Source organism: Barbatula barbatula, assembly GCF_947034865.1.
Source record: "Barbatula barbatula genome assembly, chromosome: 13".
Classification (NCBI taxonomy): domain Eukaryota; kingdom Metazoa; phylum Chordata; class Actinopteri; order Cypriniformes; family Nemacheilidae; genus Barbatula; species Barbatula barbatula.
Window position 1 is genome coordinate 15,499,318 of NC_136776.1, and position 12,442 is coordinate 15,511,759.

At 38.5% G+C, this 12,442-nt stretch overlaps 1 protein-coding gene across 1 annotated transcript; it reads right to left on the minus strand.

Annotated features, from left to right (window-relative positions):
- Positions 1–823: 823 nt before the first annotated feature.
- On the minus strand, positions 824–11,585 carry LOC306902243 (uncharacterized protein). The gene is made up of 7 exons (XM_079470645.1): positions 11,439–11,585; positions 4,435–5,970; positions 3,982–4,077; positions 3,514–3,609; positions 3,095–3,208; positions 2,535–2,768; positions 824–2,425 (listed from the first exon to the last, which is right to left on the minus strand). The coding sequence occupies exons 1-7, from the start codon at positions 11,494–11,496 to the stop codon at positions 1,620–1,622; spliced, it is 2,940 nt and encodes a 979-aa protein (XP_079326771.1). The 5' UTR covers positions 11,497–11,585; the 3' UTR covers positions 824–1,619.
- Positions 11,586–12,442: the final 857 nt, after the last annotated feature.

Here is a 12,442-nt window from a genome sequence, read left to right on the forward strand (position 1 = left end):
GTGCGTCTTGACCTTTGATCCAGCAGATAAGTCGCATCCAAGTGATAATGACCCCGTGCTTCCTGTGTCAAACATGTATCTTGTCCACGTTCACAGACATGCTGTGCTGTGTCAGAATTGAAGGTTTATGACCCAGGACTCCGTTTAACCAGCACCAACTTCATCCTGCGCGCACCGTTTTAATTCTCAGTGCACAGTTTTCACCTCCAGGAAAGTGCAGATCATAAAACAGGAGTATATTTTCAGAAGAACTGTATTTATTGCATTTATTATATTATATGTCTGACTTGAACACTTATCAGCTGCACAGTACGCTTAACTGCAGATGCTTTTACAAATTCACAAATCTAATCCTTGGGAGTCATAAAAGTTAAAAATAATACTGTGAGATATGCTATGTTACACGATGTCTTATTTTGACATAATATTATATGCTGTCGATTTGGCATGCTATAATGGCTCTATTTACTATGAAGAGTATTATTTTAACTGCTGTAGGCCACACATTTAATTCTTACATAAAGAAATGGACATAAACCTTGCTGTTGTGTTTCATTTACACACTGATAAGAGATAATGATAACACAAACAGCACTTTATGATGTCAAAGGGTTCTTCATTTACAAGTGTGATGACTATCTTTATTGCAGCGGGTGCGGTGATATTATACGCCATCTAGTGGACATTAGGGGTTATCTCTCGCGTTCAAAATGTGGTTTTACAAGCTCTTCAACTCCAGAAGTGCGCAATAACAGAGGCCTTTTTTCAACTGAAAACCCATTGCAAGACTAGTCATGTATCAGTCTCCCAATCAATTCAGTTATTTAGTCATGTCTCGTTTTATTGACACCGATATTCAGTTTAGTCAAAAATGCTACATTGTCATACTGTGTGAACCAAAAGAGAAAACAAACACAATTGAATGTGACCATAGCTTAACATGCAGCAAACTCAATAGTGACACTAGAAGTTGACTTATTAGTAAACTGTACAGAGAACAATGATCAATTAACAAGTGAAGCTGAAGAAATAGAGTAATGATGAAACAATGAAATCATCTACACACTTTTAAAACAACAATCTAAAAGAAAAATAAATAATATTAATGGATGTGGTATTTGTACGGACTATACATGTGATATAAATAAATACAATTATTTTTGCAGGATGAGTTAAATAAGAACAACAAAAGTAAGAATAAAAGAAAACCTGACTTATCATTGCTGCAAATCTTTTGCAATATTTCCTTTGTATTTTTTATAACCTGTTCGTCTCACCTTCGAGTCCATCCATCCATACAACTATCGCTGTCCTTCCGAAAACTCGTATGTCCAAATTCACTGTTTAAAAGGGAAATGGAAAAAACACAGTACTTTTGAAATAATTAAATACTGTTTTGTCAAAGTTGACAAATACGTTTTAATACTTTGTATGTGTTAGATATCTGCAAAACCATAAAGGGACCCTAATAATAATGATATATGGCAACAAATCTAGAAATTTGGAGATACAAGGTTTCAGAAGGGCAGCAGCGATTTAATAAATTCTTTGGTGCCCTCAGTTCAATATGACTAGTAGGAATTAAATCCTTCTTTATCCACACTCTCAGTCTCTTGCTGTCACTGTCTCCGCCAAGGATTTTTGGGTTTCTCCCTGGTCTCTGCAGGTGGCTCTGATTTGGCTTGCTTCTTCTCTGCCAAGCTACTGAGTAAAGCAGGCAGGTCCTCTGTGACTGCCTTCTCAATCTTCTCCAATAGGCATCCACCCGACCAGCTGCAGTGTGAGGAGAGCAGTTTAAAGCCGCTTGGAGGATTCACTCCGAAGAAGTCCCGGTACGCCTCTGGTTCTGGCAGGTCAAACTTGCTCACGTTGGTCTTGGCCAGGATAGACTTGAAGATGTAGAACTTGTCAGGGTCACTGACAATATCCCGGAAGACCTCGTCGGGGTCACTGAACCAGCCCAGCTTGTCATGGTACGTCTGCAAATAGCGGTCGACCAAGAGGGCGTGGATACGCACGCGGATCCCGTGCTGTCGGATGAAGGCGATCTTGTTCTCCAAACGGTTCTCGATGACCTGATTGAGGTCCTCCAGCAGAGAAATCTCCTCACGCATGAAGAGGTCTCTGTTGGTGTCAAGAGCGTAGTCCTGTGGCCAGAAGGAGCTGACGTAGACTCGTGGGGGCTCCGTCACATTGATCAGGGGCGCCATGCTCCAGAAGAGGGCGCCGTAGACGCGCATTAAATCTTGAGTTGTCAGACTGTCAGCCTTGTTTAGGATTATGCGGATCTGTGACTCGCGTCCTTTCATCTGTCTAAACAGCATTTCAAGTTCTAATCCCACATCCAGTTTGGTCGGGTCGAAAACCAGAAAGATGAGGTCGGCCCGGTCAATAAACCACTGGCACACATCACTATAGGGGTACCCTATAAAACCACAATAAAGCCGGTTAGAGCTGTGTACAATGTTATATTTCTACTTCATAGTATTTGTTAAACATTTGATTATCATAATATAATTAACTTTTATTCTCACCTCTCTCTTGTTGCTTACGGTTCTCAATGATTCCCGGCGTGTCCACAAAAGTAACCCGCTCGAGCAGTTTGTGCGGCATCTCAATTCCAACCAGCTTTTCTAGGAAACCCTGACCAAACTTCTCCAGCGACGAGAAGGAGCGAGAACTGTCTGCGGCCATTACAATGCCCTCAATGGTGCGAATCTTCTCACCATGCATTAGTACAGTGTATTCTGAGGTTGTGGGCTCAGCCCCTAAAAACACATAAGGAGATAAAAAAATTCTTATATGCAGATTATTTTGATTTGTAAATTCCGGTATGCAAAAATAAATATATTTGCCTATAATCATGTAATATACATTGGAAAATATACAGAATAATACAGTCTGAGTATATCATAGTATATTAAATAACAAATATAGAATTGCCACTTTTAATATATTGGACATTTAAGAACTTACTTAATTATTTGAATTTAAATACTTTTTAAATGATCATTTCATTCATTTGAATTAATTTAATCAATTCATTTAGTTGATATTGCATTATATTTTCATATTTTAATTTCATAAGTGTTACCCGTGTAAAGCTGTGAACTGTCCTGAAGACCCAGAAGATAATTGATCATGGAAGACTTGCCAACACTCCAGGGACCCAGAAACAGGACCATGGGCTTTGAAGTGATCTCTGCATCTGATCCAAATGAAGAAAACGGACTTTAATAGTATTTGGAGTTCACAACAAATTTGACCTCTTTTTTGAAGCAGTAGTCTGTTATGATTGTGACTGCATATGTGATTTCAATGTCTCTTAAGTAAATAGGAAGTAAAAAAGGGTCCACTGTTGTTTGGTTACCAAAATTATTCTAAGTATCTTATTTATATGTTTTGCAGCATAAACAAAGTCATACAGGTTTGGAATGACATGAGGGTGGGTAATTAAAGACATCATTTTGGCTAAAATGCTACCTTTTAAGACTAGAGTTGAAATAAGTTTACCTGACACCTCGTGTTGTCTGAGCTCATTGTATTTGTAGGCCATCTCCAGGGGTTTAATCGTTGTGCTGTAGATATGCTGCAGCTTCTTCAGAGCATCTATGGGGAAAAAATAAATGTAAGGTTAAATAAGGGTTTAAGGCCAGTAGAAAGGATAAAAAGATTTAATTGAAAGGCACACAATAAAGACAGAATAATAAAAAAAGGATTGTATAAGATGAAAACATTCTCTGGATGATGATGTACAGAGAGGAATCTGTACATTGTTGTGTATGTAAATAAGAGGTCCAATAAAGAGAGCAGATTATTTAGTGCAAACTACTTTATTTTCTGCACATGATCGCTGTGACCAATGAAATAAGCACACACAACATTATGAGCTAAAATGTAACTGGTTAATGTGATGATCTAATATAATTTAATTTATCTTTGTGAAGATGAGATATGAATCTGGATGCTTGTATGTCTCACCGACAAACGCCTGTGATGGTTCAGCTGTGGCCAGCTGCAGTGTGTCTTCAATGTGAGACTGATCTCGGGTGTCAGAAGATGAGGGGGTTTCCTTCCCTGTCAAAAAAAAAACAATAGTAAACATTAGCATTTAATATCACTGTAACATTTTCTTCAGAATACAAGTGTCACTTGAGGACAAATTGTTATAAAGGACAATGGATGCGTGCCAAGGGATATTAATGTGAGGTTATTTGCTGGTGTGTTTAATCAAAGTATCAGGTAGGGAACATGAAGGTCCTTTACAACGGCGTCCTAGTGCGCCCCCTAATGACTGAAAAAATATAGTGGCCTTCTTTGTGTTATGTCGACTGCATGGACTTTTTATCTTTAAAATAATTTCTAAAATATGTTATTTGGTATTTTGGTACAAACGTTGATTTGAAATATTTCCTTGTTGTGTCTGGATTATACCTTTCATAGTTTCTTTGAGTGTTGGATTGTCAGCTGACACTGTGACTTCTTCAGCAGTTGCAGGAACATCTTGGACAACAGCTTCTTCTGGAGTAGTTTCTGTCATCTCCTCCGTTTCTTTTTGGGCTATTTCCACAACCTCCTCAACAACCTGCGCAGCTTGTTCATCAGCAGCTGCTACATCAGCCTCCTCTATTTCATCTTCAGGTTCTTCCACAGATATAGACTGCTCCTCTGAGACGTTCTCTATGTGCTCCAGTGGTTCTTCAGGCTGAGGAACCGTCTCTGCCCCGTCTTCAGAACTTGGAACCTCATCTGCCACCTCATCAGGTTGAATTACCTCCTCCTTCTCCAGTACCCCCACATGAGTCTGAGATGTTTCCTCATTTACCTCTTCTTCAGTTTGAGAAACCTCCTCTTCTTCCTCAACCTCCTCCTCAATCTGATGAACCTCATCTTCCTCCTCAACCTCATCTTCCATCTGATGAACCTCCTCTTCCTCATCTTCAATCTGATGAACCTCCTCTTCCTCATCTTCAATCTGATGAACCTCCTTCTTAACCTCCTCCTCAGTCTGATGAACCTCATCTTCCTCCTCAACCTCATCTTCAATTTGATGAACCTCATCTTTCTCCTCAACCTCATCTTCAATCTGATGAACCTCCTCTTCCTCATCTTCAATCTGATGAACCTCCTCCTTAACCTCCTCCTCAGTCTGATGAACCTCATCTTCCTCCTCAACCTCATCTTCAATTTGATGAACCTCATCTTTCTCCTCAACCTCATCTTCAATCTGATGAACCTCTTCTTGCTCTTCAACCTCAGTTTGATGAACTTCCTCATCAACCTCATTCTTGGTCTGATGAACCTCCTCCTCAGCCTCCTCCTCGGTCTGATGAACCTCCTCAACTTTATCGTCAGTCTGTGTTACCTCCTCAACCTCATCTTCAATCTGATGAACCTCACCCTCAACCTCATCCTCAGTCTGATTAACCTCCTCTTCCTCCTCAACCTCATCTTCAATCGGATGAAACTCACCCTCATCCTCAGTCAGATGAATCTCCTCTTCCTCTTCAACCACATCCTCAGTTTGATGAACCTCATCTCCCTCCTCAACCTCAGTCTGATGAATCTCCTCTTCAGAGTTTTGAACCTTCTCTTCCACAGATTCCTCAACATCCATGTCAGCCTCTTCCTCCTCCTCTGAGCTCTCTCCCCCTGTCACAACCTCGAGAACTTCTTCCTCCATCTCTCCCTCATCAGTCTCAAATACCTCTTCATAAGACGTCTCCTCTTCACTTAACTCCTCATACTGCTCTTTCGAAACAACCTCCTCCTCATTGGAGCTGTCTTCTTTTGCGGTGGTGTCCCCATGTTCATCAGGACTGCAGGGTTGGCAGACGGGTCTCTTTGGTGCAGGTGTGTCATTGGAGGAGCTCTGGCTGATATCTTCTGTGCCATCACAGCAGGTGAACAGCTCACCTTCAGGCTTCAACTGGAGAGGCACAAGTTGCTCGGCCTCAGACCCCCCTGCATCTGCGAAGGACAAAACTGATTTATTAAAAGTTTATTGAGATGTACATTCACACAAAATGTAATGAAACACAATGGGAACAAACAAGATCCACTATATACTTGTCTCTCATAGAGCTTCACTCTACCTCTCCATGTATCAAAAATGTGTGAAAGAAGACTTCCTAAATGCAGAAATGTATGGAAAGAAACATCCTTTTCCACAATTTAAAAGTCAGGTTAAGCATCTTTTTTGCATTTTGTACAAACCATCTTACTGTTTATGTAAAGAAGCGAATGCAACCATCTTTTAAAAAATGTATTTTGTCATTAATTTTAACAATCGTTGACAAGGCTGCTTTCATTTTGAGTATGCAAGTCTGTGGCAATGACCGATCTGTGTGATTCATGTGATGATGAATGCTTCTGATGAGAGCGAAATGCTTTTCGTGTGAATCACATCCTGTAATAGGGAGCCGTGCTGGCAGGAGTGGAGAACGCAGAGTCCTTTCTGTTCACGTGGATCATCAGAGGAAGGTTTATTTTTCATACTATTATTCAGCACAGCAAGCTTTGTTGAGGGTCTTCTACCATACAGGCTTTTTACAAACTTTCCGGCTCTAGGGTAAATGTCAGACGCTTTCATTGAAGTCAAAATCTTAGCTCATACAGAATTCTAATATACGACTGTATATGAACATATTGTATGTATAAATCATGTTTTTTTTACACTTGAGCAACGTTTACTGAGTCAAGATTAGGATGTTTATGAAAATTAAGATGTTTCTGGTAATTACAAACAAAGAATTTTTATGTTGCCCCAGAAATAAACTGAAATTAGTTTAAGGCACTAAAAGTATAATAATAAACAAAAAATAATAAAACAAAATTTCAAAAAAATTAACAAAAATGATCATAAAAGCAAAAAATAAAACTAAACTAGTTTATTCTTTGCAAACTATAGTTTTCTTATGCATTTTTTGTATAAAATAATAATTTGTTCTACTAAACACAAAGGAAGATAATTGGAAGAATGTCAGAAACCAAACAGATCTCATCCCCCATTGACTCTCATAGTATTAATTTTCCCTACTGTGGCAGTAAATGGGGGATGAGATCTGTTTGGTTACTGACATTATTGGAACAAATTCCTTTTTTGCATGAAGTATCCCTTTAAAAGTTTAGTGCTTTGTCCATTTTGTGCAATGCTGAGGGGGTAATGCAGCTTACATCGTGGTATGATTTAAGCATGTGCATGGAGATTCACTTATTCAGTATGCTATTGTGACCCTGCCTAAACCCATCAATCTTCAATTTACAGCAAGAAAATACCTATTTTTGTCATTTTATGGCTACTTTGATACTCAAAATCTCAAAAAATTACATTATTAAACACATATTGTTTTTTCAAGCTTATTAATTGTATTTGCTTATTCATCTAAATCCTAGTTTACTCTTAAAGGAGCTACCCATTTTGAAGCACTACTGTGGTTAACACAGAACTAAGATGTCATCATGTTTTCGCTTTGCCGAAGAAGATAATGTATTTACGAAACATGTTCTATAAAGCATTTTGTCCGTTTAGGGTGTTACCGTTGAAATGAAGTTTCATGGACTTGCATGTAAGGGGATCCGGCACGGTGTCTGTATAGAAATACCTCATTCTAAAAAATGAGATAACACACAATGCTTCATTATGGAAGCTCTCCATACACCCCTGAAGACATAGTTATTAGATTAGATTAGATTCAACTTTATTGTCATTACACATATACAAGTACAGTGTAACGAAATGTAGTTTAGGTCTAACCAGAAGTGCAATAAGCAAGTGCAGGATATACAGTGTATAAATACATAATACAATATTGAGAAAATATTATACAGTTATGAATATATTTTACAGTAGGTATGTACTATGAACAATATATAGAGATGACTATATACTATGAACATTAACACTATGAACATTAATGTACAGGTGGATATGAGCAGATAATAATTTAGACTAAACAATAGTGCAAGTGATTTAAGTGTGCATAGATTATTGACATTAGCTGTTACAGTTGCAAAGCAATAGGTGAGTTAATGCAGTTGTTGAAGTAACAGTGCAGTGGATGAGTTAATGCGGTTATTAAAGTTACGGTGCAGTATAAGAGTTAATAATAGGTTGCAGTCCAGAAGATGAGTTAATGCAGTTAATAGAGTTACAGTGCAATAGATGAGTAGATGCAGTTAATAGAGTTACAGACAGTATGTATATTATATTATGTATATTATATTCCATTTCTGTCAAAAAATACACACTGAACATTAAAGACAATACACACAAATGTAATCGTCATAAAGTGGCTTTGACATGTGCTGGAAACAAAGTAGACTTAGGCTACATTACAAAACCATGCTCACAGCAGAGTGCACCAGTTTCTATAGTTAGTGCTGATAAATCTGTTCCACCCCTGGCATTCTTCGTGCTATAAGAGGACTCACTCTTGCTCTTCGCCAGGCTTATGTGTTCATTTGGATGTGTGTAATTGATTCAATTGGCTCTAGCAGCCATTCAGTGTGAGGGTGATATTTTTTGCACACTTTTTCATACTTGTGATTATATATACAGCAACTACACGGCAAGTACATTTCATTCATAATTGTGAACAATTGCTGTTACGAAAACAAGTTGAAATTTATTAACTTATTTTGATGAGTTAATGTAGAAATACATGTTGGCACAACTTCCAAATTCAAACAATTATTTTCTCCAAATGTGATGTCAGGAGGGCATATTTGTGCTGTGTTGGCTTTTAATTTCCTCTTAGGTTAAATTAAAGGTGGTGATTTTAGCGGCATCTAGCGTTGAGGTTGCGAATAGCAACCAATGGTTCACTCCACCCCTCCCTTTCGAAGCACTACGGTAGATCTCACAGGACAAAGATGTTATCTGGTTCTTTCTTCTTTGCTGAAGAAGCTAATGCATTTAAAATGCGCTCTGTAGAGCAGTTTGTCCGTTTAGGGCTACTGTATAAAGCAACATGGTGAATTCCATGTAAGGGGACCCGCGATGAATGTATAGAAATGTCTCATTCTTTCAAAGCGCAGAATGTCAGTTACGTTGCTTCCATCAAAGGGCTTCATCAAAACGATCTGCGAAGATGAATGGATGTCCTAGGCTAGTCGAACGTCTTGAGGGTGAGTAATTCATTTCCCCCCTTTGATTCTTCTTAAAGTGACAGCTCACCTAAAAATTACATCATTTACTCGCCCTCTTGTCATTTCAAACCTGTATGACTTTCTTTCTTCCGCAGAACACAAAAGAAGATATTTTGAAGAAAGTTTGTAACCGGACAGCATTCCCATTCACTTCTAATGCATGGTCACAAAACCAATGCAAGTGAACGGGGGGCAGTTGACAACATTCTTCAAAATACTTTTTTGTGTTCTGCTGTAGAAAGAAAGTCATAAAGGTTTGAAATGACAAAAGCGTGGGTAAATAACAACAGATAATTTTTTTGGGTGAACTATTACTTTAAAGCTGAGCTTCATCACTTTTGCCCACTACTGTACATTTATTCGATCTCTAAATGACGTCCTTGTTTTATTGTTGTTTGGGTTTTTTGTGTAGTACTGCAGTGACAATGTTTACTGTGAGCAGTGTTCGTGATTGGTAGATGTGAGATAACTGTACAGGGAAAGCCCCCGTTGCTTAATCGGTCTGGATACAGTAGCATTTGCTAGACAGGGGCTCTAAGTCCCTCTGTTAACATAATGGTTGCCCTTACAAGGCCTGCACGACAGAAATAAATGCTGATTGAGACAGCGATGTGACAGCAGCTGCGGAGTACAAGGGGGTGTGTAAGCGGAGCTGTGAAGCCGTTATGTGTACGTATTTGCAACACGGCCACCAATTGAACCAGAAGAGTGTCTGATTTCATGCCGTACTCTAGACCTTTAACACCTGACTGTACATAAGGAGAACAAGGGCAGACAAGGAGAACACTTACAAACGCCTCAAGCCGAACCAAGCGTATTATTGTTTCAAATCAAACTAACATGCATTGGAAATAAAAAGCTACGTTTATGTGTGTTTACTGAGATGACCTGTTGGGCTTGTGTGGAGTCTCAGAATTCAATTTTAAAGAGCAGGGATCCTCGGACCTTATCTTCCAGAAACATTTTCCCCTGAATTGCCCATAAATGACATGCCATACAGACATTGGGAATTCGGAGCTTGCTTGCATCACACGGTGTTCAATGAATATAAATATAAAAGAGTCATTTAACCATTTATTTACCTTTCTGAACTGGTCACAGTATTCGATATCAATCCCGGAGGGTCATTAATGATACTAACAAGAACTCAATCCCAGACGTGTTGCATGTGTGTTTACAAGTCAACAAAATCTCACTTTTCTCAACCAAGGACACACGATCTGACTGTTAAGACACTCCATGTGTCTGAAAACGCCATTCTTTCCTATTACACAGTATTTAAAAATATCAATTGATGTCAGAACACAAAGGTTTTATAAGTGAACAATACCGAGATGAAATGATGCATTTGAGTGCATCTATTGTACACTTTGCTATCACATAAGGCCATGGGAGCTGTCAGATGCAGAAATAAAAAAATGTTAGAAGTATAAATGCTATGTCCACAGTATGTGCTTTATTAAAGTTTCATCCGTATGGATTGCATTGAAAAAAACTGCTGAAATTCCATATATTACAATCCATTGTGTCTTTTATTTATTTATCTATTTCTCTGTGATCTGTTTCTGCTTTGAAACATTGCAAAATTGTGAAAAGCCCTATAAGATTGAATTAAATTGAAAGTGAATCAGACGTCGATCAATGAAAAAAAAGAGGGAACAGTTTGTTTTTTTCCACTGTGAATTGATTGGAGTTGGAAAAGTGGGTGTATCGTTCACAAATAGAGGGAGGAGTTATCAGAGCTGTCAAACTGACATCACATAGAAGAATCGCCAGTTTTGTAATAAAGTACATTTTCAGATTTTGATTAAAGATAAAGAATTTGGAAAAAAGAGAATTGACTTAATTCACTCAACATGTTGACTTACTGGTGGCTTTAATAATGAAATTACTTGTTTAGAACTTAAATAGTATTGTTATTTGTTGCTAAAACATCATAAGTCATTGAATACACAAATCAATGGATGATGCCATCATAGCACTATGTCTTAAACTGCTTATAAACACACCTCCTTCCCTTCAAAGCAACTTCATCAATGATAGAAACCTTGTTCAAGTATGAAAATTCAGACAGCCGTGTCTTTGTTCTGCACTCAATCTACAAAGTCAAAAACTGCCATGCAAATGCTCCATTTTTTCTGTAATACACAATATACATCCACCGCTCAATATGACTGATAACTTGTCTTTTGGAACCATTGACTACATGCTTCAAACCAGCTGAACTTACTGCATGTGTTTGACCATCTGTGACTACTGTACTGAATGAATTTCCTCTTTTCTCTTACCTGCAGTGGTGAGCGCCAGCAGAGACAGGAGGCCACAGACAGAGAGAAACAGCCTCATTTTGACTGCCAGGGCTGGCTAGATCCCTTCTCTGGCTATATATACCCCAGGAGAAAGGCAAAAGGGCATGTGGATGGTCTGGGGGTGGGGTGGTGCTCTCGGACAGGGCATTTGCACAAGCGTCAGCAACAGGGAGTGAGAGCAGCTGCCTTCTCCAATCAGAGGGCCTGTAACCTACGCCACAGTGAGAAAGACCTTTACAAAAACTTTCTTGGATTCATTCTTTATTGGAAAATAAGACTACAAACATGTCTACAACAAGCCTAAAAAGGGACTTGTAATATGGAAAATAAATGTGACCTAAGACAGTGGAAGGCTATTTTTTTCTTGGAGTGACTATTAAGTATTTGTAAGTGGTCCAAACATTGAATTCTTATTAAAAATGACCATGCTTTTATTATAGTGTATAAACCATGTTATTTATTTATGTATATTTGTGCGTAAAACGTACCAGTTTTACAAATATAATGGTTAAACTATGGTTGTAGCGGTGAGACCATGGTAAATTTGTGGTTACAATGATGACACAAGTAATTTAACCATTTTCTTTAAAGAAAGCTATTTTAATCTATCCTTAACACCTCGAATGACCACGAGATGGCGCTCGTCCCCCGATTACACAACTACGCAAAAATACGACAGTATCATGTTTTTTTTAAGCATTTCTTCAAAATGTCATTTGAAAACCACCATAGTATTATTCTCATCATTCCCGTACCACGAAGCCGCCCTAGTACCTGTTTGTCAGGGTGCGCAAAAACATTTTATTTGACTTATATTAGGGAAATCCTCCCGTTGAACACACGTGCTACAGTAATGCCACATACGAACTTTGTCAAATACTTGTTATGTAAGCAAACGCTGTGCGTGTTTCTCTCGCAAATGAAAAGAGTTGAGGTGAAACGGGGAGACACCGACGCAAGTCGAGACGCACGTCGTCACGTTT